Source organism: Capsicum annuum, chromosome 4 (assembly GCF_002878395.1).
Source record: "Capsicum annuum cultivar UCD-10X-F1 chromosome 4, UCD10Xv1.1, whole genome shotgun sequence".
NCBI classification, from domain to species: Eukaryota; Viridiplantae; Streptophyta; class Magnoliopsida; order Solanales; family Solanaceae; genus Capsicum; species Capsicum annuum.
Genome location: NC_061114.1, coordinates 5,242,504 through 5,260,945, shown reverse-complemented (window position 1 = coordinate 5,260,945; position 18,442 = coordinate 5,242,504). Strand labels below are relative to the sequence as shown.

At 32.2% G+C, this 18,442-nt stretch overlaps 1 protein-coding gene and 1 pseudogene across 1 annotated transcript; one reads left to right on the top strand and one right to left on the bottom strand.

Annotated features, from left to right (window-relative positions):
- Positions 1 to 3,186: 3,186 nt before the first annotated feature.
- Positions 3,187 to 10,661, top strand: LOC107868351 (receptor-like protein 4). The gene is made up of 9 exons (XM_016715028.2): positions 3,187 to 3,441; positions 6,154 to 7,215; positions 7,420 to 7,567; positions 7,739 to 7,810; positions 8,070 to 8,141; positions 8,871 to 8,942; positions 9,022 to 9,099; positions 9,739 to 9,920; positions 10,064 to 10,661. Exons 1-9 carry the CDS (start codon positions 3,381 to 3,383, stop codon positions 10,195 to 10,197), a joined length of 1,881 nt encoding a protein of 626 aa, XP_016570514.2. The 5' UTR covers positions 3,187 to 3,380; the 3' UTR covers positions 10,198 to 10,661.
- Positions 10,662 to 15,301: 4,640 nt separating this feature from the next.
- On the bottom strand, positions 15,302 to 16,345 carry LOC124897615 (annotated as a pseudogene).
- Between the last annotated feature and the right edge of the window lie 2,097 nt (positions 16,346 to 18,442).

The following is an 18,442-nucleotide window of genomic DNA, read 5'->3' as shown; positions in this document are numbered from 1 at the left end:
TAAGGATCTTGTTAAGTTTTTAGAAAAAATTTATGTTGCTATATTATCCTACTGTTTGTAATACTTTGACATATATAGCCGATATTTCTGGTTTGCTCAAAGAATATAAAAATAAAGAAGGTTATAAAGAAGTTGTTGGTGCCATGTTTACTAAATTAAAAAAAATATTTTTTCCCGATTCCCTCTATTTACTTGGTTGGTGCTATGTTAAATCCGTGCATGAAATATAATAATATGTGCCACTTTAGTACTATTATTTATACTAATTTAGAAATAAATATTAACCATGATTTTGTACAAGTACAACCTGATTTGTGGACGGCTATGAATGATGCAAAAGATTACATAGAAAAATTATATAATCACTATGCTGATTTATTTGATTCTGCCGTACCTATAAATATTACTCCAACTGTCGCTCCTCATCTTCCCAAGGAGCCATCATTTTCTAAAAGACCGGCATATAGTGATTTTCCTGATTCCTTTTATGATTTAACTTGTTGGAGCAGTGTTGATGAGAGAGCTTACACATCAACTTATCGGGAACAGCTGAAATATTATGTTCGGTCAGCGCCAGAGGATCGCAGACGACGGATCAACACGTTGGATTGGTGGAGGAGTAATGAAACACAATATCTTGTGCTTTCAAAATTAGCTAGAGATATCTTGAATGTTCCAATGTTAACCGTTGCATCAGAGAACGCCTTTAGTCAGGGAAGGCAACAACTTGGAGAAAACCGACACTCATTGGGAAGCAATGCAATGAATGTTCTAGTTTGCCTTAGAGATTGGATTAGAGCGGAAAGAAGAAACCAAGGAATGGAACCGAAGCCGAGCGATGAGCTGAAACTTGAAGAAATTATGTCTTCACGGGAGAACTCAGCAGAATCAAGTCCAATGCATGGTTTTGCCCCCGTTAACTTCGACTATCCTATGCAAGTTCCCATTAATATTAACATGCATGAGTTGGAAAAAATGATGCATAATTTGTAGATTTTTCATTCATGTAAATTATAAATTTTGGATCATTTTGCAATCAATAAAATTTCCCAAATTCATTCACTCCTAGTCCTTACTTTTTATATTTTTTCATTTAATGATTTAAAATTTTAAATTGAATTTCTAGTTTTCTACTTTAAATTAAAAACTTACTTCTAATATATTATTAATTTACTACCAAGTATTATTAATTTATTATATTAAGTAGCATATGTTTTGTATATTTATGTATATATCTTCTATAGATGTGTATATTTAACGTATACATGTGTATATGTTTTATAAATTAGTATATAACTATATATATATATATTGTAATGTATATATATTGTAGTATATTTAATTTAAAGTATTACATATACATAGAATAGAGTGTATATATGTGAATATATCTTCTATAAACGTGTATATTTAACGTATTCATGTGTATATGTTTTATAAATTAGTATATAACTATATCTACATATATTGTAGTGTATTTTATTATTACTAGTATATATACATTGAATGGTGTGTATACATGTGTATATATCTTCTACAGATGGGTATATTTAACGTATACATGTGTATGTGTTTTATAAATTAGTATATAACTATATATATATATATATTGTAGTATATTTTATTAGTAGTAGTATATATACATTGAATGGTATGTTTAACATATACATGTGTATATGTTTTATAAATTAATATATATATATATATATATATATATATATATATATATATATATATACATATATTGTAATGTATATATATTGTAGTATATTTTATTTAAACTTTAAAGTAGTACATATATATTGGATGGTGCGTATATATGTGTAATTGTGTATATATATTTTTAAATTCCAATGTAGTATATACTATATATATAGTGTATATATATTGTTTAACATATTTATAATGTATATAGGTGGGTATATATAATGTATATTGAATTTTTTCTTTTTTATATTTTTGATCGAATTTGACCAATTTTTTAACCTGGTTTAGGTGGGTTTGATCGGATTGGATTAAGTGGGCCGGGTTAGGATTGTTTTTAATTTTTTTACTGTTGAGCCCAGATCGGCCCAACCCACTTAGACCTAACCCGAATTCGGCTCGGCCCATAAACCGATTAAATGACATGGACTGGTTCTCAATTGGCCCGACCCCGCCCACGTGACAGTCTTAGATGAGCCCCTACTTAAATTGGCATCCGTTAATGGCGCAATGATTAATGGCACCTTGGCCATTTGATTCCAATTGCGTGTACCAAAGTCAAAAAAAGTAGTCAATTAAATGAAGCATGAACAAATTTAAACTTTTCCCATTAAGTTGAGCACATTAGTGTAAATTTAGAAAGATAAGGGACCCAATTCACTTTTTTAAAAATTGGAAGAAAAATATCCTTTAATCTAGTAATTTTAAATATGTCACAAGAGAAGTTAAAATTAAGGAATAAAAAAATTTGCGTAAATTTTTATTTGCGTATACTGAACTTTGCGGAGTTTCTATTACCCCTGAATTATTTTAAATTAATTCAAGGGTAATAGGACCCCGCAAAATTCAATATGCGCAACTGCAAATTTAAATAAAATACAGATATTTTTCGGACTATTATCCCTTTTTTTTAAATGGAAAGAATATTAAATACAAAAATAGGAATATTTTTCCTTTAGACAGATTAATTTTACCAAATATAGAAAATGATACCCTTCAATCTAAAAAAAAAAAAACCTTTTTTGACTTGACAATGAGTTTTAAAAAATAAAAAAATTGAATCTTATTATATTAAATTAAAATTATGCTAAACGTAACAAATTGATATTTAATCTTATGATTTTAAATATATTATGTGAAAAATTAGTACTAGAATATTGCCGAATAAGAAAAAAGTTATTCTTTTTAAAATAATTAAAAAAGAAAGTAATCATTCTTTTAAAGCGGATAAATTTTATTTTTTGAGACAGACTAAAAACAAAAGTAATATACTTCTTCCATTTAAAAAAGAACTGACCTATTTTAACTTCACATAAAATTTTAATAAATTTATATCGTATGATATAAATTAAAGTTATATTAAATATATCAAAATAGTTTTAATCACATATTTTTAAATATACAATATAAAAATTTGGTTATTTTTTTTTAAAACGGGGAAGTAATATCTTATTTAAATTGAGACCGGGACAAAACAATAATAAGTACATCCATCAACTGCACGTCCCATCAATTACTCTATACAAAGTCTTCCTTTTTTTTTCTCTCTCTCTCTTAGCATTACAATATGATAATGGTTGGTGCCCACAATGCCAAAAAGAAAATATATTTGAATTCCAAGAAAATATTATTAGACCAAATTCAAGAAAATTCATAGCAACAATTGTATCAAGAAAATGTTCAAACTTCACTTTTTGTTGCTCTTCTTTGCTTTCAAGATTGCCATTTCTTTATCTGGTTAGTTCCTTTTATGCTATTTTATACAATATGAATTTGATGAAATGCTTTAAAGGGTGTCTAAATTATGTAGTTATAATGTGCTACTAATATTTAGGAAAATTCAAGAAAACTCATAGCAACAATTGTATAAGAAAAGGTTCAAACTTCACCTTTTGTTCTTATTTGCTATCAAGATTGCCATTTCTCTCTCTGGTTAGTTCTTTTTGTGCTTTTTTATACAATATGAATTGAATAAAATGCTTTAAAGGGTGTCTAAATTATGTAGTTATAATGTGCTACTAATATTAAAGCAAATTCAAGAAAATTCATAGCAACAATTGTATCAAGAAAATGTTCAAGCTTCACTTTTTGTTGCTCTTCTTTGCTATCAAGATTGGCATTTCTCTCTCTGGTTAGCTTCTTTTATGCTTTTTTATACAATATGAATTTGATAAAATTCTTTAAAGGGTGTCTAAATTATGTAGTTATAATGTGTTTGAATGTTTTTTTAGGTGACCATGATGTCTAGGCCAGTTTGGTGCACATCTACTAATGTTAGTTGGATTTAGTCATGTAGCTTGTGGTGTCTAAATTTTTTGCTAATATTTTTTACGGGATTAAAACAAAATGAAGAAAATTCATAGCAGGCAATTGTACCTAAAATGTTCAAACTTTACCTTTTTGCTCTTCTGTTTTGCTCTCAAGATTGTCATTTCTAGCTTTGGTTAGCTCATTTTTTTGTTTGATTTTTCTTTTTATACAATGTGAATTTGATGAAGTGCTTTAAAGGGTGTCTAAATTATGTAGTGATAATTGTGTTTGAATATTTTCTTGATAACCGTAGGTTAACTTGCAAGTACTCAGATGTTTGGATGTACAATTTGTTTTAGCTGATTAATTGATCTTTCCATTTTCCACTTTTTGTTGTTCTTCTTTAGCTTCTGCTTTGCTTTCAAGATTGTCATTTCTTGCTCTTGTCAGCCTCTTTTATGTTTTTTTTGTTTTGTTTTGTTTATACAATGTGAATTTGATGAAGGGATTTAAAGGGTGCCTAAATTATGTAGTTGTACACTTTTATTTTGGTAACTGTGATGTCTTGTTTTGTAATCCGTGCTAGTAGTCGTAGTGCTAAGTTTGTAATCTATTGTTCTTTGGAATTTCGGTGATGTTTGTTGTTTCGAATGGATCGACTATAGTATTAGTTTGAGTTTATCTTGTTTTTGTTACTAACTGTTTGGGCATGAGATGAGGAGGGGCACGGATGCCCCAGTTCGTAGGTGTGAGAGGTTAGCTTTGGATGGTTTCAGGCAGGGTAGATGTAGGCCGAAGAAATACTGGAGGAAGGTGATTAGACGTGACATGGAGCAGTTATAGCTTACTGGGGACATGACCCTAGATAGGAAGGTATGGAGGACGCGAATTAGGTTAAAGGGCTAGTGCATGTGGGTGAGTCGTAGCCAGTAGTTAGGAGTGCTTTGGGGTAACCGAGCTAGTAGTCTTAGGGCTGCGTACATAGATTGGAGCTTCTAGTTAGGAGGGTTTGGGTGTGGTGGGTGCCTTTGGTTTGTTAGTGTATAGTATTACTTTGTGGGTGTCTTATTTCTGTTATTCCATCTTGTTTTATGTTTTATTCCGACTTTGTTTATTGTCCTTTGTCTTGAGGCGGGGGTCTATTGGAAACAACCTCTCTACTTCTTCGGAGGTAGTGGTATGGACTGCATACATTTTACCCTCCCTAGACCCCACTTCTTTGGAGGTAGTGGTATGGACTGCATACATTTTACCCTCCCTAGACCCACTATGTGGAAATACACTGAGTTTGTTGTTGTTGTTTTTGTTACTATCTATAGTTATGTTACTACATATTGTTTCGTGTTCTTATATTAGGTCCTTTTCTAGACCCTTTTTTTCTTGAGTCATGCGTTTATTGAAAACAACCTCTCTACCTCACCTCCGGGCTTTAGGGTAGTGGTACATACTGTGTACATTCTGCCCTCCCCAGACCCCACTTTGTGGGAATATACCGGGTATGTTGTTGTTGGTCACTGTGATGTCCAGGCTAGTTTGCGTGCATCTCGACTAATTTTGATTGATAACTTGCAAGTACTTGACTGCTCGTGGTTGGTTCTTTTATGATTATATTGTTGGATTTCTACCCTTGGATGACTGAACTGCCTTTTCTTTCGAACTGAACTACCATGGCGCTCTTTAACTGCATCGGATTCTTTGACTAATGTTAACTTGCAAGTACTTAGATGCTTGGATATACAATTTGTTTTAGTTTGATTGGTCGATCTTTCCAATTTTTTCTGTTCTTCGACTTCTACCTAGCTATCAAGATTGCAATTTTTCGTCCTGGCGAACTCCTTTTATGACTTTTTCTTTTTATACAGCGGGAATTTGATGAAGGGCTTTAAAGGGTATCTAAATTATCTAGTCGTAATTGTGTTTGCATCAATTCGTTTTAGTTTTGGTTCACTAATGTTGACTTGGGTTGCGATCGTACTCTTTATATGGTTTTGCAAAATACTCACCTCATGAGCTCGCTTTTTTTTGCAAGTACTAAGCTGGTTGTGGTTGATTCTATGAGTATGTTTCGATGTAAGACAGGATTCCTAATTATTCAGACAATAACAAAATCACACGTGCTCGTCAGTATAATCATGTATATTGATTAGATTCTTTCGAGTTACTCTTTTGTTTACTATCTATCCTGGTTATTCGCTGCAGCACGACCATATGTAACACGGATAAGCTGTGGAGCGCAAAACGATGTTCGTAGTGTCCCTACAAGTACCCTATGGCATAAAGATTTTGGATATACAGGAGGCATATGTAAGAACGCGAACACCACAAGTTTCATAACGCCTCGACTCAACACGTTACGGTATTTCCCTCTATCAGAGGGTCCTGAAAATTGTTACAATATCAATAAAGTGCCACATGGCCGTTATTCAGTGAGAATCTACTTTGGATTGGTTGCAGAACCAAGTTTCGATGACGAACCTCTATTTGATGTTTCTATTGAAGGGACCTTGGTTTATTCGTTGCCGCCTGGTTGGAGTAATCATGATGATGAACATGCATTCGTTCAAACTCTTGTATTTCTCGATAATGGTACTGCCTCACTTTGCTTCCACAGCACGGGTCACGGAGATCCTGCTATTCTTGCAATCGAGATTCTCCAAGTAGACGACAAAGCGTACTATTCTGGTCCTGGATTTGGTCGAAGAACGATCTTCAGAACTAGTCAAAGATTGAGTTGTGGAGATCGGAATTCAAAATTTGACGTTGACTACGATGGGGATTTGTGGGGCGGAGATCGGTTCTGGAGCTCAATTATGACCTTTGGTCAGAATTCTGATAAGCCTATATCTACCAAAAGCACGATAAAGTCGGCTTCCGTAGCACCAAACTTCTATCCACAAGCTCTTTACCAAACTGCTCTTGTTAGTACCGACAACGAGCCAGATTTAATGTACACAATAGACGTCGATCCCAACAAAAACTACTCTGTCTGGTTACACTTTGCAGAAATCGATCCTTTAGTTACGGATGTAGGACAGAGGGTTATTGACATCTCGATAAATGGTGACATTGAATTTCCAGGTGTTGACATTGTTAAAATGGCTGGGGGCGTTAACAGCGCTCTTGTACTGAACAAAACCGTCGCAGTCAGTGGCAGGACGTTGACAATCACGTTGCATCCAACAACAGGGACTCATGCCATCATTAGTGCCATCGAGATTTTTGAGGTTATAACAGCTGAATCTAAAACATCACCAGAGGAAGGTAAGTTAGATGTTACGCTTAAACTTCTTCGAGGCTCCTTTCTTAATTTTAAGCTGGAAAAGACACGATGTTATACGATTGAAAGGGGCCAAAACTAGCATGTAGTTCCTTGGTCCAGCGTGCGCGTTTCACATTTTACTTCTCTCTTTTATAGAAAGTTACATTTACTCTTAATAGATACTCCGTTCTTCGTTTCTTTTTCAGTAAAGGCATTGCAATCGTTGAACCTTGCACTTGGACTTCCCCGTCGTTTTGGGTGGAATGGTGATCCATGTTTCCCGCAGCAACATCCGTGGAGCGGAGTAGATTGTCAATTTGACAGATCCAGCAATAAATGGGTCATTGACGGGCTGTATGTTCTTGATCTTGACCTTAGATAGAAAAGTTCCTTCCATACAACACACTCACACATGCGCACACACACGTAACTATAACACTCTCATTGACATATACCCCTTCTATTGATGTTCCGCATACTTGGATTTCTTTCTATGTTAAGTGATTTTGTATTTCGTCTTAACAGTGGCCTGGACAACCAAGGTTTACGGGGTTTCTTACCGGATGATATTTCTCGATTGCATCATCTTCAGAGCATGTAAGTTTTAAATGGTAGTGCTGCTTTTTTGGATTACATTTGGCTAAAAGATATGCAGCTGGCAAAGATCTAGTACTTCTTAAAACGGAATCGATTCATTACTATGACTTTTAACCAATACATAATTCGTTAGACATAATTCGTCGGAAGGAATTCCTTAGAGGTTAAATAACTTTCTTTTTTCTCAGTGTAAGATTTCGGATATTGGAGCATCTTTTAGAATGTCCTTCCTTATGCTTTGCTTGTGTGCGTCTTGCAGAAATTTGAGCGGAAACAACATTCGTGGACCTATTCCCTCAACAGTCGGAACAATAACTAGTCTGGAGAAATTGTGAGTAATACTTTCCAGAATGTCTTGTGTTTTTCAGTACTTGATTTTGCATTTCTTAACTGCCGGAACAATAGATTTTGAAATACGGAAACAACAAGAACAAAAAACCCAGTGTAATTCTGCAAGTGAAGTCCGAGGATGGTGGTGTTTACGCTTTCTTACCTCCACTTTGTGAAGGTAGAGAGGTTGTTTCCGATAGACCATGTATAGCATATTAGACAACAAATATGAAACGTAAAAACAACGAGCAAGAGCACAATAACTTCAACAAATAATACAATTACTGAAGCACAGGGAAACAACATGTGATACTACAATCGAAGAATAATCTAGTCGGAGGGTGATACTAACCAAACTGAAAAGGGAAACACGCTCTACTCGGCTACCTACTAACTTAATCCTCGACCTCCATATCTTCCGATCTAGGGTCATGTTAGACAGACAATATATTACAGCTCATTCGCCTTGGAAAGAGTCCTAGGTTTTTCGATGAACATATGTTATAATCTATTAAAGAACTTGAAAGGTCATAATCCTAGTTTAACTAAAAGGAAATGAAGAATCATTTGTACCATCTCGTGTCATGTTCTTTGTCTATTATAGGAATGGACGGCTCATAATTTTCATAATTGTGTTGGTTACCACATTAGTGAATGTGCATACTGTTTCTTGGTTGTTTATCTGATTTAGTCCTCACTTTGTGATGACCTAACAAAAGCTGCACAACAGGGATCTTTCATACAATTACTTCAACGGGTCGATTCCTGAAAGCCTTGGGGAGTTGACCTCATTATTGACATTGTAAGATACTTCAACGAGCTCAATCGACAACTTGCGATGGATCAATATGAGCTCTTATTTACTACTTTATTTATTACAGGAATCTCAACGGCAATTTGCTTTCCGGGAAAATTCCTGCCACATTAGGTGGAAGGCTCTTGCACCGAGCTAGCTTCAAGTATGTTCTCCTAATCGCCACATTTTTAGCATAAGGCTTCATTCTTAGTGAAACATCCTTCAGAAATTGCATTATAACTATAATACGGAGGTTTGTAGTTTCTCTTGTCCAAGTTTTTGTCGTCGAAAATACATACTGCTTATAGTCGACATTCCATTTCTAGATGCATCAATGAAGGGTCTCCTTGTCATCATCGTGTGTGGTAACTGTTTGGTCTTTTGGAAACATCCTCTCTACCTCCGAGGTAGGGGTAAGGTCTCGCACATTCTACCCTCCTTAAACTCTGCTAAAAGAAAAGTCTATGATCATAACGTAGATTAAAGCACAAATACAAGCATACGTTAGGGCTAAACAAGTGTACCGCTAAACTCCCCATTGGCTTAGCGTCAACAATTGGCGGTTAAGCCTGACACAAACTTCCACAATCCACTAGCTACCACGTTCTCTCCGTCCTGAGTACTTGACGGATAGGACATCAACTATTACCATGTATTCAAGAATAAAATACACTACGCAGAGATGCTAATTAAACCTTATCCTTCATGTGGTGAAATTAATACGACAGATAAAGAAACTCGATCTGAAATTTTTTCGGTCATTGGTTCTTATGCATAATGTACTTACTGTGTATGCTTTCAGTTTTACTGATAATGCAGGCCTTTGTGGTATTCCCGGATTACCAACATGTGGACCACATCTTACTGTTGGTGCCAAAATTGGCATCGGCTTTGGGGCGTGCGTAGCTGTTGTAGTAATCGCTACTTGCATAACATGTTGGTGGAAAAGGCGGCAAAATATCCTCCGCGCTAAAAGAATTGCTGGTACGAGTTTTTTAACATAACATGCTCTATATCCATCTCTTGCGCATGCCTGTTTTGTCGTCAACATGTAGTTTTTGAGAAATGAATTTCGAGTGAAGATATATTGCGATGAATCACTTTTTCCTTTTTTCATTTTTGTACAGCGAGAGATGCTCCTTATGCAAAGAAAAGAACACATTTTAACCATATTCAGATGTCAAGACACAATCACCATGGTCAGCATCACGAAAATAATACTCGGACAGCTGTTGAGAATGGACCTCCTTTGCTTACCTGAGTTCGTGTCAAGAGGATTCAACAGGTTATATATACACCAACGAAAGATTGTTCTTATCGTATTTTGCACAGTATAATTTTGTAACGAAGGACAGATCAGTCTCCATCGCGTATTCGCGTGCTTACTGAGAAGATAGCCAGATACTATGCTACAAGAACTCAAGAAGTCTGTTTTGTTGCTAGAAAAATGAGTATAGTGGTTATAAACTAAGCTGTCGATGATGCACCCGTGTCGGATTCTCCAAAAATACACTAGTTTTGGCGAATCCGACACGCACGTATTGCCTTTTTTGAAGAGTCCGAACAACATAGGTTATAAAGGAAGCAATTCAAATAGTATACATGTATGGTATATACTAATTATTATTACATGTATTCTTGTCATTAGTTTTGGAGTTTTTGGTAAAAGTTACTCATGTATACTATGCGATGGTGAAATATAATCAAAATGTTATTCTTCTCCTACCTTTTCTTTTAATAATAATTGGTCTACAGATCAGCTTGTGCGTACCTTAATTATTTGAACGAGTAAAGCATCTCGTGCCCCCTAACTATGACTAAATTTGCTACGACATGCTCCAACTTAACAAGGTCCTATTATCCTCCTGAACTTAATTTTAGTGTATTTTTGTCACTCTTTTTAGCTGACGTGACATCTTTGATGTGAGCTCCATTTTTGTGTAATAAAGGTGCCATGTTAGCACAAAAGGGTGACAAAAATACGTAAAAATTGAGTTCAGGGTGTAATAGGACATATGTGAAGTTGGAGTGTGTTGTAGCAACTTTGACTATAGTTCGAGGGGGTACTGGATGCTTATCTCTATTTGAATAGGTACATTTTATCCGTTGTTCATATGTGATGTATAAGTCTACCTTCCGAACATTAACGAAAAGAAATCACATTACAACAATAGCATATTCAGTGTGTTTATACAGACTTTACTCTTATCTTTGAAGGTATATAGACTGTTTTTGATATGTCAAAAAATAAATAAAATCACATTATGTTTGTCTTATCCTACTGATCTCGAAGAGAATGAGATCCGGTTCTGTTTGGATTGTTATTACATATTATTTCATGATGTATCGTATAATATTTTATTGGATTATTTTCAGGGCGATAAAGTTTAAATAGATTGTGTTGTTTTTTTGTCATTGCATAATGTTACACACAATAATTTCAAGTATAAGCTCACAAGAAAAATTAGGCATGGAGTAGAATTACTATATGGTAAATGATATAAGACTATTATAAAACAAGTAATGAAAAAATGAGAAAAAAAGGCAGCAATACGATCATACCAAATCGATTATTACACGAAATGAGACTTTTTGTTGTTATTTAATAATAAATTTAACGATATGATATGATAAAATTTAAGTAAGAATTAAAAGAAAAATCATATTTAACTAACAATACAAAAAATAGAACAATCATTCAAACAAGCAAAAAAGGTGTGTTTGATTAATCAATACTTCTTTATTAGTTTGTTTTAATAATATAAATTAAGGTAATGCATGAAATACGATAATTAAATAATAAATAATGAAAGAAGGTAATGATACAATGATCTTATATAAATTGACATATTTTAAAGTTAAGACATATTTTAAAGTTAACATAATGACGTATTTGACAAAACTATATATAACACTTAAATAACAATGCAACAACAACTAAAAAAAATTTACTCTCCCCATCCACTTTTACTAGTCCAATTTAGAAAATTAAGAAATATAGTAAGTTATAACTTATAGTTACTAATTTACCTTTGTTATTAATTATATATATTGAGTAAAATATTTAGTATCTCTATACTATAACTAAATTTACTATGACACACTCCAACTTCATAGGGATTCTATTATCTGTTGAACTCATTTTTAGTGTATTTTTGTCACCCTTTTTAGCTGATGTGACATCTTTTTAGCTGACGTGACACCTTTAACATGGGCCTTATTTTTATGTCATAAAAATGCCATGTCAGCATAAAAAGGTGATAAAATAAGCTAAAATTGAGGTTGAGGGTATTAGGGTTTTATGTGAAGTTGAAGTGTGTCGTAGCAACTTTGACCATAGTTCGAGAGGGTACTGGATGCTAATCTCTTATATATTCATTCAAGTGACATAATAAAATTTTCATTTTATTTAGAGATAAGCATTCAGTATTCCGAACTATGGTCAAAATTGCTATGACGCACTCCAACTTTACAGGAGTCCTATTAATTTCGAACTGAATTTTAGCATATTTTTATCACCTTTTTGTGTTAACGTGACACCTTTATTATATAAAATACGGACCATGATAAAAGTGTCAAGTCAGCTAAAAAGATTGACAAAAGATGCCACATGCCCACATTAGCTAAAAAGATTAACAAAAATACGCTAAAATTTCGTTCACGAAAGTAATAGAACCCCCGTGAAATTAAAGTGTATCGCAATAAATTTGATCATCGTTTGTAAATACTAATCGCTTCACTCTATTATTTATGACAAAATCGAAGGGGAGTAGTACCACCAAAGGATGTGGTGCAGCGGATGAGGCTGATCCTCCCTTAACCAGAGGTCTCGGGTTCGAGCTGTGGGTATGAAAAAATCCTTAGTATGGAGCGTTTTCTCCCGAATGGGGCCCTATGCGATGCGAATTCTAATTAATCGAACTCTAATGCAGATACCAGACATCGAATAGAAAAAAAAAAATCGAAGGAATAATAAGTGAGATCATATGACATGTTGTAACACTTTGACTTAAGTTTTGGCCTACTCCTACCTGCTAGAGTATTACTAACCACCACTCTCATCATTGTTCACACAATTCGATGCGTGAACGTTACATATTGTCAATTATATGTGAATTTACGAAGAAAAAAATACTATTTAATTTCTAAAATAGTTATTATTATATGAATCAAATTAAATTTTGATTCAACAATTAGACGTAAATATCACATTAAGCCGCTGATTTAGGGAAAATAATTATCTTATTAAATGATACATATGAATATTATATTTTCTAATAAACTCCTAGTTAAATATACTTGATGCGAACAATACTTCTCTTATCGCTCACCGAAAGAAAAGGATAATAATTAGACACCTCTTACCATATTCACTATGGAACGCTAATTCTCACTAGAAGTCAGTTTTTCTACATCTGTCTAAACAAAAATTGTCTTAAAATATTTGCTTATTTAAGTTTAGCTTGGAGTAATGTTTTTTTTTTTTTTTTTTAAAAGTAGAATACATAATGTATTAAATTCCTCTTTTACTTATCAAATTTTTATTTCAATATGTAACTATTAATTCTTAAAATCAATATATATATTTGTTAAAATAAGTTAATTTAATCATGTTCTCAACTTCGATGTAAACAAAAGTAGGTGGATTAAATTAGTGGAGGAATAGTCCACGTGGCACTATGGTCCATAATAGTCATAAAGATTATTATTATTTTTTTATCAGTAAACCTAATTTTTTCTTTCAGTAAATGTGCAATTATCCACATTAATTATCATCACTAACTCACGTATCAAAACAGACACCATGTGTAACAAGGTCCATAATAGTCAAAAAGATTATTATTATTGTTGTTGTTTTTGTCAATCAAGCCTAATTTTTTCTCTCAGTAAATGCGTAATTATCCATATTAATTATTATCATTAACCTACCTGTCAAGACATCCGTTTCTTTTTCCTCGAGTCCTCATCACGGCTGCTACTGCCACTAACACTTTCTCCTCTGTCAGTTTCCATCAGCAATTGTAATAATCATCCCGCATTCACGTAAGAGATTCACTCTAATACAAGTGCATGCAATTTTAATATGAAATGTAAATTTATATCTACAACTTCATTAAAAATCTTAACGAATAGTAAATTTGAACTTCATAATTCATTGCCATAAAATAAACAACAAAAGAAATCATTCTTTTTAAAGATTGAATTTTTTTGATATACATAAGAAAATGAACTAAACATCTTAGTTTTCATCACAATTACTATTACTACGCTCAAAAAGTCATAATTATAACTCAAAAATTAAGTACATACCATGACATTTATTTATTATAATCTGCTTGTCCAAATGGAGTATATATTACTCCCTCCGTTTTGAATTAGATGACCCTTTCAATCGTGGCACACCCATTAAGAAATCTAATGATTAGGAGTATATTTTACTTTTTTACCCTTCTTAACATTGTATGACTCAATAATTAATTAAACATGGAAAATTGTAACATATGCATGCATGAATTGAAAATATTATAAGAATACTAGTAGTACTCCTTGAAAAGAAGAAAAAATGTCAAGTTTCATAAAGTTTGTATTGAAAATATAAGTGTTATTTTCAAAAATTTTGAAAAGTGTAGTTATATTTAATATCTATTAAGGGTAGAATAGGAAGAATTTGTGTAAAATAGTCTTGATTTGATAAGTTGGACAAGTAAATTAAAATAATTTTTTTTAAAAAGAGGGCAAACTAATTTGAAACGGAGAGAGTATAATTTATAACTAGTTAATCCAATCAACTTGTTAACTTTAGGTGTAAATAAATTAAATGCACTAATATGGTGAATTATGATCTACGTGGCAACAAAATCCATAATTGTCAAAAGAAAATTAATTTTTTCAGTCAAACATAATTTTTTCTCTCACTAAATGTGCAATTATTCATACAATTATAACCTACACATGTTGAAGGAACCTTTTCTTTCTCCAATCTCGTCATCACCACCTCCGCCACTTCCTCGTTCGCCAAGTTTTCGTCACATCCAAAAAAAACTTACACGTGTGGCTCAGACAGATTACGTTTTGAGTTTAGAATCTGTTTGTTTTCCTTCTACCCTCACAATCACCATCAACAGTACCACTTCCTCCTCCGTCAAGTTTCCATCACATTCAGAAAAAAATTGTACGTATGATTCTAGCCGATTCTTCGAATCTTTTTTCAATTCTTCCGATCACTTCACATCGCACAAAATTCAAAAAATTACCTTTGATGGACCTTAAAATTTATTAAAATTATAATTATAAAAAAATAACAAATTCAAACTAATAGTTTGATACCATTAAAACTAAACATTTTAGAAAAAAACAACCCTAAAGTTTTATTTAATTTTTCAATTTTGCTTCAAAGATTAGATTTTTCTTAGCTATTAACATAAGATGATGAACATTTCTTCCCCAATACATATACTAGTACTACTACTATTTCTTTTATCATCCGTTTTTTAACTCTATCCTAATTACTGAAAATTAAAAGGAGGATTACACTAATTAAAACAAGATTACAACTAATTAATTAAAAGACATTTCAATAAACCATGCAAATTCTCCGATCATCAACTTCTGCAATTTCACTTGTTCTTGGGCACCGGTGGAAAATTGAGGTCGATCTGAATGTCCTTAGTATCGTTACCCATAAAATCAACCACTGATGAAGAATCTAACTCGCTGAGATCTCCTGCATCGGAACCCATGATTACGGATCCGAATCTGTTAGTATGAAACATTTCACCACTATTAAGACCACCGCGACCACGACCATGAGCATCCAGATGATTCTGAGTCTGGGAGGAAAATAACTTACTTCCTAGACAATACGATGACCTGCCAAGAGTTAGATCCAATGGGGGATATGATGATTCAACAATCACCAGGTCCTCAGGAACCTCCACCTTCTTCACCTTAGTCTTTGCGGTAGATGATTCAACAGTACTCACCTCACTAGGACTTCAAGTCAAATCAACAGGAATCGGAAACTTTGTCTTCGCCTTAACACCTCGAAACTTTATGGCTGCTGCATCATATGCCATCGCTGCCTCCACTGCTGTATCAAATGTACCTAACCATACTTGGCATTTCCTATGTGGATCTCTTATCTCCGCTGCGTATTTCTCCCATGACCTCTTTCTTACTCCACGGTAATGCACCTCCTTTTCTATCGCTGTTGCTGTCGCCACCGCCGTACGTCTATGCCTACGTGCCATTTTTTGGGGAGGGGGCATAGTAATGTGTTTTTTTTTAGTATGACATAAAGTGACTTGAAAAAGTCATAAGGATGAGCGAAAGTATAGGGAGGAAAGAGTTGCTTAAATAGGAAAGTAGCGAAAGAAGAAAATAAAAACTTAGTCAACAGAGGGAGTGTTTGACTTGACTGATTTAATTGTGGGTCCACAAATGATGTGACAAGTTTATTGCTTAATTAAGAATTTTGTTTGATAATAGTGTCTTAAATATTTACTTTCTTCATTCCTTTTTAATTGCTTATTTTTTTAGAGTCAAATGATATAAACTTTGATCAATATTTTAAGATGTATTTTTAATTACATTAAAAAATTGTAATTTATAGTAAGTTTCATTTAGTTTTTGAATATTTAAATTTTAATTTTAAAATAATTAAATTAATCTAATCTGTTATAACTTTGAAACTTAGTCAAATTGACTCACGAAAAATGAGGGAAATAATTTAAAAGGAATGAAGGGAGTATAAATTTTACTCCTTCCGTTCTAATTTATATACGTCACTTTGTCTAAACTTTTAAAAAGGAAGAGAGATTTATGAAATTTATGATCTATAATAAGTCATAAATATTTGCGTGACTATAAATTATTTTATTAAGGATAAAAAAAGATATTTTAAAGTTAAATTGTTACTAAATACAAAAGTGTGTCATTCTTTTTGAGACTGACTAAAAATTATAGAAATGTAAATCATATAAATTGAGAGTGAGGAAGTAATATTGATCCGTATTATTTTTGGTTAGTTAAGTTTTAACTTTTGATTAATTGATATGTACACCTCTCCGAAAAATAGCAATTAAGAATAGAGAATGTATATTAAGAAAAAGATTTAATTTTTTCTTTGTTATATGACACGATTAAAGGTCTTAAATAAAATGTAATACAATTACTTGAAACAAATATAAAGTAAAAAATATGTTTTAAATTTGAGTTTATTATTTTTAAGCTAATAAATATGGAGGAGAAAACATTTTCATTTTTTCCTCTAGTTTTTAGAAAAAAAAATCAAATAAGCAATAAATTAAAAACTATTTACCCGTCATAGAATTGAGTAATGAAACTTAAAGGATGTAATTATTTGAGCTCGTTATAAATAATAATTGTCCTTTATGCTGCACAAAAATAGCTACATATAGTGTGTACATTATCGTATACAATTCATTTAATTATGTCTACTTATAATAGATTAAATCATCATAACAATTTCGGTCCTACAAGTAAAACATATTGTAAAATGTAATTATATTCAAAATAACAAAATAAATAATAAATAACTTATCGTAAATGGTACTTATTTCATCTTGATCATGTTGGTCGACCAAATAATCTAAAATATAAGTCAAATGAATGCTTATATTTCACAATTAGAGGTCTTAAATGAAATACAATATAATTACTTGAAAAAAATATGAAGGCGAAAATTAATTTTTAAAATTAGGGTTTATTTCTTTTTAGCTCAAAAATATGGAGGAAAAAGTAAAATTCTCTTTTGCTGTACTGTAGAATTAAGTGATGAAAAAAGAATATATTTCTTTCAGCTCATACTAATTAATAATAACTGTCGTTTACGTTACGCGACAAATCGACAATAGATTACATATTACCTGTGAATAATTATCGTTTACGTTACACGACAAGCTGATAATAAAATACATATTACGTGCGAATACTTGTCGTTTACATTGCGTGACAATCTGACAATAGATTACATATAACGTGAAAATAATTTATTTTTTAACCTTACGTGATAAATTGATTATAAATTATATGTCACGTGCGATTCGTTGTATAAATTTGATTTAATTACGTACACATATAAAGGTTCTGTCTTAAATATTTTCAATCATGTAACAAATAAAATGGACATATAAGTAAAATTATATAGAAAGGTCCTAAATAAAATGTACTTTAATTACTTGAAACAAATATGAAGGACAAAATTAATTTTATAAATTTGAGTTTATTGTTTTTTACCTCAGAAATATGGAGGGGAAAGTAATATGTGATGAAAAAGAATATACTAATTTTAGCTCGTACTCAATAATATAGTTTACATTATGTGACAAGTCGACAATAGATTACATTTCCCATTTGATTTGTTGTATAAATTTAATTTAATTTCGTACACTTATAAAAAGTCTGATCTTAATATTTTCAATCTTGTATAATTTATCTTTGTCATTAATTATAATCTTTTCTTTATGTATTTAATAAAATATTTA

Coding starts and splice junctions, on each gene's coding strand:
- LOC107868351 (XM_016715028.2), top strand. CDS start 3,381: ATGTTCAAACTTCACTTTTTGTTGCTCTTCTTTGCTTTCAAGATTGCC. Junction 9,100..9,738: donor TTGCACCGAGCTAGCTTCAA/GTATGTTCTCCT, acceptor GTATGCTTTCAG/TTTTACTGATAATGCAGGCC. Junction 9,921..10,063: donor CCGCGCTAAAAGAATTGCTG/GTACGAGTTTTT, acceptor ATTTTTGTACAG/CGAGAGATGCTCCTTATGCA.